Source organism: Drosophila sulfurigaster, chromosome 2L (assembly GCF_023558435.1).
Source record: "Drosophila sulfurigaster albostrigata strain 15112-1811.04 chromosome 2L, ASM2355843v2, whole genome shotgun sequence".
In the NCBI taxonomy this organism is placed as follows: Eukaryota; Metazoa; Arthropoda; class Insecta; order Diptera; family Drosophilidae; genus Drosophila; species Drosophila sulfurigaster.
The window spans coordinates 2936058-2949302 of NC_084881.1; the positions used below are offsets into that span (position 1 = coordinate 2936058).

The window sequence follows — 13245 nt, forward strand, 5'->3', positions numbered from 1 at the left end:
TAGGAAGCCTTCGAGCATTTCCTTCTCACATAACTTGATTAAATTACACATGAAGTCAGTAGTCGGTCGAAAAGTTGAGATACAGGAAGTGGGGAGTGGAGAATGGTCAGACATCTGCCCTAATGACAGCCATCTGCATTTTAGTGCCCATCCGAGAGATGACAGCTGTATGCCTTTGCATTTATAGTTTTGCGTAGTAATTTCAAAAATTATTTATGCATGAAATGCAGCCAAAATCTGAATAATTACCAACAATGGACAAACTGGCCTTAACTGACAGCAAAACAAAGTAAAAGAAAGAGATAGCGATTGAAGAGGGATAGATATAGTCAAATGGAATAAAATAAATGTAACATAAAACTGATGATGTCTCTCTCCGTTCCAATAATCCAGATGCAGAATAACGTTTCGTCTGAATCGTGAATCTGAGAATTGTTCTCTTCCACTCACATAACATATGTCAAGAGAAGACAGACAGACACATATGACATGTGGGGCAGCGGTGTTTGGATAAAAGCCGTTCAACTACTCAAAACTCTCTGAAAGTGATGCAAAGCTCAGTTATTGCAGTTGAATTTATAATCAAATTTCATTTTGCCTCTAGAAATAATACACAAGTTGCAGGCATAAATATCATATGAGTGGTTTGCAAATTGAACAACAACAGGTAAGAGATTCTCGGTATTCACTTTGAGTAAAAACAAGCCCGTCAGAAATCGGGTTATATGGGGAGAGGGGGTATTCTACAATAATCATCATATGAATAGACTTTCTATACCCTATACCCATAGGGGTAGACGGGTATTATGTCTAAGAACGCATCTCACAAAGTATACATATTATTGATCATCAACAGCCGCTCGTCTATCTGTCTGTCCGTCTGTCTGGCTGTCCATATGGTACACCTATGAAGAAACTATAAGAGATAGAGATAGAGAGACTATAAGAGATAGTTTAAATACATAAATTTCATATCAATTTCCCACTTTGTGAAATTTTTATTTATTGTATAATTTCGCAAATGGTGTCTATCTATTTATCTATAACTTGCAAAACAAAACAATGAGTAAATCTCAATTCCTATGCTGCCGATGAGAAAAAAAAATGAATGTGCGAGTCTACACTGGCCTTATTATTATGCGAAAACTTTTTAAACCCACTACCCATAGGGTAGAACCATAAAGAATATATGTACATATATTCTTAATCAGAATCATAAGCCAAGAGGATATAGCCATAGTCGTTTGTCCGTCCTAGCACCTATTTTTCAGAGACTATTAGAGATAGATCAAGTTTGTTTCAAATTTTTGAAACGCGCACTTCCGCTCCCACAAATCGACAAAAATGTAATAATAGTTTTTTTTTCTAAGCTAGAATTTTGTTACATACAATAATAGATATAGCCTTTATGTTTCCCAAAAATTTGGATGCGAGCAGATAAAAAATAGAAGTTATTTAAGAAAAACTTTTGTATTACAACAAAACGCCTACTTACTATTTATCTTGTTTACTTTGGCTGACAATCTGGCGTATTTTGAACTCTATGGTATATGTTGAATGTAGTACTATACTATAGCATTTGGCATATATTAGTATTTTTGTGGTACATTAATTTTGTATATTTTAAGAATAGTATCACACTGTTATACTTTTATCTTAAATGAGTAGGAGGTATCTCACAGTCGAGCACACTCGATTGTAGGTTTCTTACTTTTTTTTAAACTAGCAGTTTATCTTGACAATACTTTCATTGGCTTTTGTAATTTTGAAAGTTTTAAAAATACTTTTATGAAATCTGAGAAATCGTTTAGTCGTTTAATCGTTTAATTATGAGCTGCACCCAAAATATTATTGTTTTATCATGAAATAATAATATCCACTTATTTAGTTATAAATATTCCCTTCAATAATGGATGTTTTTTAAAGATTGAATGTATGCCTCAAATAAAATGGAACTCCTTAAATTAATGAGATAAGTCGGACATTAAATCGAAGAATTTAAAATGTTAAATTGCAAAAGCATGGCAAGTATGCGGCTTACCGGCTAAAAGGCTTCAAATGTAAACCATTCCGTAACCCTTTTCATCCTCTTTAGCCATTAAGCACTCCAATATTATCTCATGCTCTTTGGGGAGAAGTTGTCATCAGCGTCAAACGTTACCCCAGCCAACAATTACCAATTAAAACCCCAAAGCGCGCAACTCAATTTCGTGTAACACACACACACACAAACATATGTACATGCACATATTCGTATAGTACGGTACTCTTATACATAGTATATAGCGCATAGACAAAGGCAATTTCATATAGTATTTCCAGATAACTGACTTCGATAGCAAACCGCAACAGCAAGAATGACAAAAGAACAAGACAAGAATAACAAGAAAAACAACAGACACAACAACGAGAATGGCAACAATGGCCACTGTGAAAACTGTGAAGAGACAAAAAGGACCCGAGCCAAGTTTTGTGGATTCGCTCAGCGCAGCTCAACGCTCTTTCAACTAAAAACTTGTTACGTATTTAATTGCAATTAAAAAGTTGTTTAGTTGCGAATGTTGCGTTTGTATTGCTCTTGTTCTTGTTCTTGTTCGTATTCTTGTTGTTGTTATTATTATTATTACTGTTGTTGTTATTGCAATTGTTGTTGTTGTTGCCTAAACACCACACCAGGGCAATAGCTCTGTGCGAATACAACCATAAGAACACTCTCTGCCAACGAGCCCAAAGTGTCAAAGTGCCCGAAAGCGCCACAAAGAGAAAGTCATTTTAAGCAGATCCTGCAAGCTGGGAACAGAGGATACCGCCAAAGGTTTAACGTTTAACGGTTTCGATGGGAAAACAGCTAAGAGCCAATTCTTTGCTAATTCCCGACCAAACACCACGCCAAACTCTTCAACAACCCACTCATTAAAGTTTGGGTCATTTTTTACTGTTAACTGAGTCATATTCTCAACGAAACTTTTGACAATAACAGTTAGCCATAAATGCAATTGGCCAAAAAAATTAGTCTAACATTACTACTATGATACGAAACTATCTGGCATACTCAATTCAATGCCTATACAGGTCCAATGATTTAAGGAGTCAAGCTGCTATCTTATTATAATTTCATTCATTGTACTCCAAAACTGGTCTCTCGATCACTGAACCTAAGTCAGGTGCAACTCTGCAACTCTGATGAAAATGTTTTAGAGAATGTAAATGAATAAATTCTTCTAGTGTTTTCGATATTTTCGATCATAAAATTAATTTTTTGAAAACAACACTTTTTTTAAATGGGTTTCTTGAAAATCATATCTTAAAACTACACTTTTTATTGATCATTCTAAATTTTTTATCATCATATGCTGAAAAATGCAAATGGACAGGTAGAGAGTAGCCTAATTTCTAACCAGTTTCTATGACTCTAAATTTCATTTCCTTATTTCTTTTGTGCGTATAAATAGAACTAAAATTGTGACTAACCACAGTCGTGAAATCTACGTTAAGCTACAAGCTTCGAGCAAACATGAAAAATTGTGTAAGTCAGCTTCAAGTATTCAATTATAATCTGATATTTTATAAATTTGAATAATCAACAATTGTTTAGCATTATATTTTGCTTTTGACAACAATGTTCACATTAACTCACGCACAATGGGCTTGGCCTGGTTTTGGAGGAGAGCAGCAAGGATATTTTGGCAACGACTTCGGCAATATTTTTGAGCAACCGCTTCCTCCTGAATTCGGATATGACTTGGAAGAGCATGAGGAAGGATTCGGTGGTGGAATAGAACTCCAACCACCATCAATTTCCGAAATCAATTTAATAAACCAACCACAGCTGGAAGCAGATTTTTATAACGGTTATCCATACCAACCAGACACTTTCGATGGATCTGTCGATATGTAATATTTACTCTTACCGCGAACTTTACTTTTTAATCTTGAAGAGAATAAACAGTTTTAAAAACCTAATAACATACAAAGAAAAGTTTTAAAAACCTATGTTTTAAAACCATACAAAGAAGAAAACTATATACACGTTTTATTAATTTTTCGTTCAAACCACCAACTACTTATGCACTATCCTTAGTTGCTCACATACATATGAGTGCTAAAGTTCAAATTTACGTTTACATGCTTGCAATATAAATACAATATATATTTTTGATAGTAGCAAGACATGAGCCAAGTAAACCGGAGCCAGTCAGCTATAGTATGAACGCTGATATTGTCAAGAGCAGACACCACCTGCAATTGTAAGCAGGGGATAAAGTACGACTCAGACAAACCCTCGACCGTCGACTTTTAGTCGTTCAGCTTATTTAGTTTGTTTGGTTTATTCTTGCCCTCTTGGCAACTTGGCTACGCAAGTAACAAGTACAAGTTCAGTCTGCATTTAGCTTTTCCCTCTGGCCACCCCGCCGACAATTGAGTTTACTGGATACGTGTCAGGATAGAAGGTGCAGTTGAGACACCCAGGACTCGCTGGGGATTGCACCATCAAAGACGCGAGTAAGCGGTAAATGAATTTATTTGGCTCATTTACTTGCAGTTAATTTTTTATATATATTGAGTTTGTTTAGCGACCCACGCAACAGTTCAGCATCAGGAGCAGCTGCATGTTTTGTACTAGACATGCGCATGTGTCGTTTTTTATGCTCTTGTTCACTTTAAAATAGTTACATTTTATCCTTTATTTAATATATTTAAACCGCCTTTTTTGTCCAGAAAAACCATGTTTATCAATTTAAACAAGTAAGAAAGTTACATTCGAGTGTGCTCGACTGTAAGATATCCGATACCCATTTTGAATAAAAGCAAAATATTGCGGTATTTTTTAAGATATATTAAAAATACAAATATACTAAAAATATACCAAATAGTATATTTTGTATATCGATATAGTACCACATTCGAAATATACCATAGACGGCACAATATATTTATTACTACTATTAAGTAGGCGTTTTTGCACATGCAAAAGTATTTCAAGAAATCATCAATACTATAGGTATTATTGTATACACCGCAGCTGTAGATTGAAAATGACGCTTGTTATTCGATTTTATTGATTTTCGGGGGCGGAAGTGGGCGTGGCAAAAATTTGTAACAAACTTGATTTGCGTGCAAACATAACAAATGCTGTCGAAAATTATAGCTCTATCTCTTAGAGTCTCTGAGATGTAGGTGTTCATACGGACAGACGGACATGGCTAGATCGTCTCGGCTGTTGATGCTGATCAAGAGTATATATACTTTACAGGGTCGGAGATGCCTCCTTCCACCTGTTACACACATTGCCTGCCGGCATAAAGTTATAATACCCACGTTTGCGTGTAATGTTCATCCAAGTAAATCCTTAAATCTTGCAACACCAAAAATCCACATCCCTGTCTATAATCATAGAGAACGTGCCGGTAATTTCCACAGCTTGAGTAAAATGCCTAATAGACGCTTTTTGACTTACTATTCAAATTGCAAAGTCCTTTTAGCTACCATTGAAGAGCACGTTTCTCTGTCGCGTGTTGCTAAACCCAAAGTCTGGCCTCAACACTTTTCGATGTTTTGATGGTTGCCCATCACGACACATGGCTATACATTCAAATTTGTTCAAATTCATTTCAATTACCGTCAATTTTCAATAATTTTGCCCAAATTATATTCTATTAGAGTTTCTAGCCCAAAACATAATTATCTTAAGCACGCAGTACTTTTTACTTTTAGAGCTCTGCAGTTTTTTTTTTTTCAATCAAATTTTCACATGTTCAAGGTTGGCAATGAGAAATGAACTTCTCATCCTTAATGATTGCTCAAAAAAAAAGATATAAAACCTTTCGACGTCATTTCGTTCCGCAGTTCCCAGCACAAAAAAATTTAAGCATGTCGATACTAAATCTGCAGTTCCACATTCCAAAAAATAGACAACCTTTTGTTCCGCACTCATATCGGAAAAGTGAAGCAATATAGGCTAATAGGCAATGAATTTTTTTTTTCCGTGGCAAATTTAGGGTCTTAAAGGTTACCAAAAATCGTGACTCTAAAATTTGTGGAACTTTCGAAATATCTTGCTCATATGGGAATAGTATATCTACAAGTATAATAAAAAAATTAAATATCAACCAAACCGATTCAAAGTTTTAAGCAAATAAGTATGATTTGCGTTGCATGACAAAATAATAGTAATATAAAAATAAATTTTGTACATTTTATTTTTTAGAAAGTCCCAGGAAAGTACAAAACCAAGTTAAAAGTTACTCTTAATTAAATGCATATGTGCATACATAAGAACAAAATTGTTGGGGAAAATTCCAAGTTTTATTTAAGAAATGAAAAATAATTTTAAGACCACCAACATATAACATTATGTTGCTTGCACTAATTTATTAGAATTCAGAAGTTACTTACAGTACAACTGGTAAGATGTATTTGTATCTATTTATATGAAAACTTATCGCAGCATTTGCGACCCAAAATCTCCTCAGTCCACAATAGTGAACGCATCGCAGCAGCTCGACTAATTGGGCTATAAGCGAAAAAACTGATGAAAACCTGAAAGATTTCTTGGATTTTTTAATTGCTATTTTTTAATGTTCTTAGTTTTAATAATTTGATTTTAAAAATATTTTATTTTAGAGACTGTTATTTATTTTGTTTAATGTACACAATGTTCAATGATCACAACAGAATAAAACCTTATGGAAGAGGTACAAAATTTACGATTTTTAATTTTTTAAAATGTTAGTAGTTTAATCAAGTTTTCAGTCTGCAAAAGTGGTCAATAGTTTGGATAGTTAGGATAATTTGAAGTAAAATAATATTCACATTGTTGCAAACATCAATTATAAAATTATTTATATATTTGTTTAAAGTCATCTTCGTAGCACTCTACATCCATTTGCTTTAAACCCTGTACATTTGTGATTCTCGAGTCTAGGGTTGAGGATGATAAGGTTTTATTTATATTTTACATATTTGCATCAAAAATAAAATATATATCTTGTTTAAATATACTCATATCGTACGTGGATTCCCAGAAAAAAAAAGTAGCTAAATCCAAGTTCGTTTAATTTAAAACTTTTCATACGGCAACTTTTTGAGTTGCTGTGCATGCGTTTTTGGCTCGTTGTGGTTCGTTTGGGGTTATTTAGGAGGTTGACTATGCATTAGAGTGCCGCGACGGTGGTGGCTTATGAGAGTACAGGTGAAAACGTGGATATGTATGAGAGTTGGAGTAGGTGGCAAGGGTTAGAACTTACAACAGTTGTGTTAGGGTCTGCAATCCAGCTGCTGCTCTTATGAATTTCACATGCTTAAGCCGTAAACTTATGTGCGCGCACAGCTTGAAATCCTCGCACACGTAAACTAAACTCCCAACTAACCCAAAAGTCCCCACTTCCCCCAAACTCAAATCTCATTCCACGCCTAGAACTTTGTTTCTAACGTTCTCATCTTTCGGCGTCCATTTTCGCCATCTTCATCGTCGTCGTCGTCGTCGTCACAGCTGCATTTGGTCTTTGGCATGTTAGCAGGGCTTAAGACTGAGCACTCTGCACCCGGAACTGGGATAACTCAGAAAGTCGGGTAGCTAAAAAGTCGAGGCATCTTGTGCCAAGTCAATGAACAATTGACTGCAATCTCATAGATGTTTGCGTTTCTGCCACCCACTCTAATCTCCAGCTCCAGCTCACATTCATATTTCATGAAATATTTGCTTCAATGTAAAGCAAAACTTTTTGGAGACTATGCCCATTCCAGGCCAAAATAGAAAGTTCTTTTCAAGTGCACTTCCGGCAGATACAAAAAAAATATATATTAAATTTTGATCGCTTCAATGTTTGACAAAATAATGATAGCCTTTGTTCTGAGCTTATCATTTACATTTATGTAACTATGTTATATTTACATATATTTAGACGAGCTCAGCTAAAAAGCAATACAATGATGTGTCATACAAAATAAATAAAATATGAATACCTTCTATTACATCTCAATGTTCTCTGCGCCCTGATCCTCATCCCCATCATCAAAGTATTGCTGTGAATTGAAGCTGTTGACCATATGCTGAGTATGCTTTACGGCACTCTCCAGTTCACGTAATGTCGTCTCTGCATCCATCAAAAACTTTGAGACAAGCATACCTTTCTTTAATGATGAAGTCTCGGAAGAGACCTTGTCATACTTCTGTTTGAAACTAAGGAAGAACTCAAAGAGCACATCGTGTTGCCTCAACACATCTTCCATTTCAATGTAATGTTGATCAGTTTTTCTTTCACTATCGATCTCACTAATGTCCGGGTGGCTGTCACTTTCATTGAATGAAATGTTAAACTCTGCAATTTGGCTAGAAGAAAAGTCAATAAATCCGTTGGTCTTATTAATGATGTCGGACTCAGAATCATCCGATTCCGTATCTGTATTGTATTTGAATTCAGAAGAGCTTTGCTCCATGTGTGGCTGCAGGTCATCATCCATTTCAGAACTCTTTCCACCTCCATCTGAACATGGTTGACTGCAACTAACCTCTCCTGGATCATCTTCCTTAGCTATCAATTCCTTAACACGATCCGCATACCGCAGCGTATTTAAAGAGTTCTCCACGGAACTCAAACTAGGTGATATCATAGCTATCATGCATGTCCTATTCTGTTCGCCGCCAATGAATGAATCACGCAGCACTTGGGTCAACTTGGAGCCACGAAAAGGCAAATGACTTGAATGTCGACTCAATGCTCGAATACACTCCTTGAGAGCCAACAGGGATTTATTAATCTCGGCTCCCTCGCGGCGTGTCTGAAGACTCGCAGACTGTGTGTCCGCACCACGTTCATTGCCGGCCAAATCGACAAAGGAGCACTTGCCGCAGGCTTCAGCCTGACCAGGCACAAAAAGCGACATTTGGAAGACTGCATGTGATCGCGATGACTTGATATTCACAGATGTTTGACCGGATGTGCGCTCCCGATTTCCCTGTTCAATGATGTTAAGCACTTCCTCGACTTTGGTAACTGGCCTTTGGGTCAAGTCACAAATCACTACTTGCTGACGGCCATCTTCCAGTACACGAAGCATTGGCTTATCTGGCAACAGCAAATCGAAGACCTGTTCGAATTGAATTGAATTGAAATAATGTATTCAATATAAATGGTATTGTAATAAACTTACTTTGCTGCCATAGATCTCGAAGTAACTGCAAGTGATAGTAGCGCCTTGATCGCGGTACTTGGGCTTGGCCAGCTCCGAGAAGACATCTTTAGCGGCAAGGGCGTAAATGCCTGTAGTACAGTCTTGGGTCTTGCCACGAAACTCGCCACCCATAGTGTGGGTTTTGCCACTTCCCGTCTGGCCATAGGCAAAGCAAGTGGCATTACCGCCCTCAAACATAGTGAGAATCAACGGACGAGCAGTGTGCTCATATACCAGCATATTGCTGCATTCCTCATCGAAAGTGTAGTCGAAGCGAAACTTGTGATGCTCCAGGAACTTGGTCAAGTCCACTTTGTGGCGCAGTTCGTGAACGATCAGTGAATCACGATTTGGCACTGAGATAATATCCACAGCCTTGCTCTGCAGTTCACGTCGACTCATTGGCCGCTTTCGAACGCACACGGTAATCTGTTGGACCCGAGCTAAGTGCGGATTAAAATAGCGCAACGGATTCAATTGTAACTGATCACGATAAGTGCGCACCATTAGGGCCACTTCCCAGTTGGGATTGTTTGGATCTTTGCTCTTCAATGCACTGCGTTCTCGCCGCTGTTCATCCTGAAGAGCACGGCGAAGTTCCCGTTGCTCCTTCAACCGCTCGATCTCACGGACAACACTTGAACGGGGCACGAGGCTCGAGGAACTCGACTGATTCAAAATCGAGTTGTCCCCATGTGGGTTTGATTGCTTTACAATGGATGTCGGAGTCATGACCATATCGGATTTACTAACACCACGAAGACGTTTCTTATAAGGGCTGTTTGCGATTTTCTTACGATACATATAATAGTTTGGAGAGTTCTGCGTTTTTGTTTCGACTTTTGAGGGTATCTTCTCCACAACCTTAACCTTCCTTTTTCCCACAGACGGATTCAATTCTAGTACAGCACTCCAGGCTACCTCCTTGCCTTTAATCTTGGAACCTTCAGTCCATTCAACGGTAACCACTTGACGATCGATACTCTTTAAGCCAACTATTACGGATTGTATGCATCCGTCAGACCGCCTTATATTAATCTTTTCGCCAATCTTTAACAATTCCATAAAGCAGCAAATCGCTTGCCTATGCGTAGACAACTTATATTTATCTAGCTGGGTTAAATAATGATGCCAAAAGTAAGACAACGTGCCTCGGATGTGTCTATACCAAATTTTGGTATGCTTTCAGAGATTTGCTGGTTTAGTCTGTTATCCGAGTGTAATGAAATGCTCTTGTGTTTTCAATAAATATTCGATTGTCAGTTAATTCAATGATAACATGATATATTCAAAGCGAAATACTACTGAAAAATCTAGTGGCGAAAATTTTCAGCCTAAACATTTTTCAACTGTTTCAACTAAATGTAAATTTCTTTGTCCTAACTAGTGACTAGCTATCTACATTCATTCACAACGCGTTGTGGCTTGGTAGGATATTATGTGTTGCATCACATTAATATTAGGCAAGTAAGTAAGCTACAGTACTAAAGTAAAAACAAAATATTGCGGAATAATTCTAAAAATACGCCTAATATATAAACCCATTACAACATTTCAAATATACTATAGAGTAAAAAATATTCCAGATTATTACACAAAGTAAAGATTCGTCTCCAGAAGTCGTAATTAAATTTATTTGTTAGATAACTTCTACAATTTTTAATTGATGGCAAGCAAAGTTTCAAGAATCATACAAACTATAATTATGTACACTATAATGAGCGTGAACAACCAAGACGATATAGCCATGGCTGTATGTGCGTCAATCTGTGTGTATGTCTATCTGTTCGTATAAAACACTGGAGCTCAGAAACTATAAGAAATAATAATGTTAAAATTTTTTTTCGAAAGCATCAAATCAAATTTGTTATAGATTTTTGACACGTCGCCGCAAATAAAAACAAGTAAGAAGGCTGCAGTCGAGTGTGTTTGCAAATTTTTGTTTTAAATTTATGCAACGTGCAGTTACGCCCCCAAAAATAAAATAGTCAGTATAATATTCACTATAAGATTCCTGAAAATTGAGAGATAATTTATATCTGAATTGTAGAAGTTATTTATGGAATACTTTTGTATGGGCAAAAACGCCCACTTACTACGGGTCACAATAGCTTTGTATGGCAATCTGGTATATTTTTACACTATATGGTATATTTCCAATGTAATACTATATCCATATACCAATTATATATAACTTTTAGTATATTTTAGTATTTTAAGGTACATTTTAAGAATAATACCGCACCGCTTCGCTTCTAATCAAAGACTTATCGTTTTCGAATTATAAATGAAAAACACTGCATTGCACACGTAATTAAATTTTGTAAAATTCTGTCCGGGACATATGGCTAGTACTTTCTAATACAATACTTTTGAATCATAATAATATGGGGTCGTTTTTTATTAGTAGGCACTATTATGAAGTATTTCTAAAGTTTCATTTATTCTACAAATAACAAACAATAAATACATTCAAAAAAATAAAAATGAATTAAATTTATTATTTGGATCGTGGTGGACCTTTTCCTGGGAAATGCCCAGATACTGCAGTCGGGACATAGTTGCTTTGGTAGACAATCTGGAATATTTTGTACTCTATAACAATAATAACAAGTAAGAAAGTTACAGTCGAGTGTGCTCGACCTTCTACCCTACAGGTAGCGGGTATAAAAAGATAATTTTCGGTATACTAATTTGGTATATTTCAAAAACAGTTACGGTTTTATTGAAAATAGGTAGCTGGTATCTCAGTCAAGCACATAAATGACTGTAGCTTAATTACTTGTTCACAAGCAGCCACAATAAAATTAATTAGCCACTATAGATAACATATATAAGCTAGCTAGTATAAATGATAAAATAATATTATTTAAATATAAAAATAAATCTAGTTATGTATGAAACGTGGAATATGAGATACGGTTAGAAAGTCTACAATCATGGAGCAAAGGATCTAAAAATAATGTTTGAAGGAACAAAAGGGTGCGCTCTGCGTTGCCGAAAAGGTCGCTAATGACTGAGAACGAGACGAGAGCAGAACAAATGATGTCTTTTGTGTTGTTTATTTTATTCGAGATGACAACTATTAAATTTATATTATAGAAATATCTGTATGTACGCTTTAAATTTAAAGCATCAGTTCTCCGTATTGGTTTTTAAAAGGACAATGATGATCGAACATACGATATGTAACATATATGTATATGATACTTCATTACGTCGATTGTAATTACATTTTGTGTTAGCATCACTTGTGAGTAGTATGGAATTCATCAAGATCAATACAAACAAAACCCCACTACTTCATAAACTGAAAATCTCAAAAGAGACAAAATGCGAGTTTCCTCAGTAAAAACTCTACTTCAGCTACGAGCTCAACCATCATTATTTTAGGGGATTTACACACTAATTTCTCGTATTTTAGGTACACTTGTTGGCAAGTTATGTACTTAACCAACATTAGGTTGCCTGCAACGAACAACTGTAAGATGCCAACTTCATACCACCCTGAGTGTCTTATGCAAGTTTGTGGTACTTGGCAGTAGGAGCGCAAAAGCTGATGCAGACTCAGATACAGATACAGATACAAATGAAGCTGGCATGTTTGGAGTAAATGAGTGTGTGTTTATGTGGGATCGGCGTGAGTGTATTTGTCTGTCTGCAGCTGCAGGTGCAATGCAGTTGCCGAAGGCAAACTCTTAAAAGTTTAGTTTTAATTAAAGGAAATTTGCGTGCGTGGCACTTGATTTATAGTGTTTCCGAGTGACATCTAAGGTGGTGAGGGAGACGGGAAGTGGGAGAGTTGGCTCCAAGGGGAGGCCAGGCAATCCGCATAAAAATATATAAATATAATTGAATTTCTAAATTGCACTTGCCACAAGAGGTAGATGTGGTTGCGTCACCAGATGCGGGTGATAAAAGTTATGCGCCACCTCCATCTGGTCCTAGGCCTAACCATTACCCATTCTCTGCATCAACATCATCCGCAGTGTTGTTCCCGTAATTACAAGCAAATGTAAATTGACACGTCGAGTGTGTCGGCGATGACGGAAGTCATTGAAGGAACCGATG

At 36.4% G+C, this 13245-nt stretch overlaps 1 protein-coding gene and 1 long non-coding RNA gene across 4 annotated transcripts; one reads left to right on the forward strand and one right to left on the reverse strand.

Moving 5' to 3' along the window:
• The first annotated feature begins 472 nt into the window (after positions 1-472).
• On the forward strand, positions 473-3975 carry LOC133847234 (uncharacterized). 3 transcript variants are annotated; one of them, XR_009895142.1, is made up of 4 exons: positions 473-667; positions 1927-2028; positions 2096-2263; positions 2323-2620. It is a non-coding gene; the product is annotated as an uncharacterized LOC133847234 (long non-coding RNA). The 3 variants fall into 3 exon arrangements; XR_009895140.1 differs by having other exon boundaries at positions 478-667; positions 2096-2573; XR_009895141.1 differs by lacking the exons at positions 1927-2028; positions 2096-2263; positions 2323-2620 and adding exons at positions 3453-3526; positions 3596-3975 and having other exon boundaries at positions 501-667.
• Positions 3976-7860: 3885 nt separating this feature from the next.
• LOC133845521 (kinesin-like protein Klp59C) lies at positions 7861-10445 on the reverse strand. The gene is made up of 2 exons (XM_062279998.1): positions 9154-10445; positions 7861-9090 (listed from the first exon to the last, which is right to left on the reverse strand). The coding sequence occupies exons 1-2, from the start codon at positions 10237-10239 to the stop codon at positions 7972-7974; spliced, it is 2205 nt and encodes a 734-aa protein (XP_062135982.1). The 5' UTR covers positions 10240-10445; the 3' UTR covers positions 7861-7971.
• Between the last annotated feature and the right edge of the window lie 2800 nt (positions 10446-13245).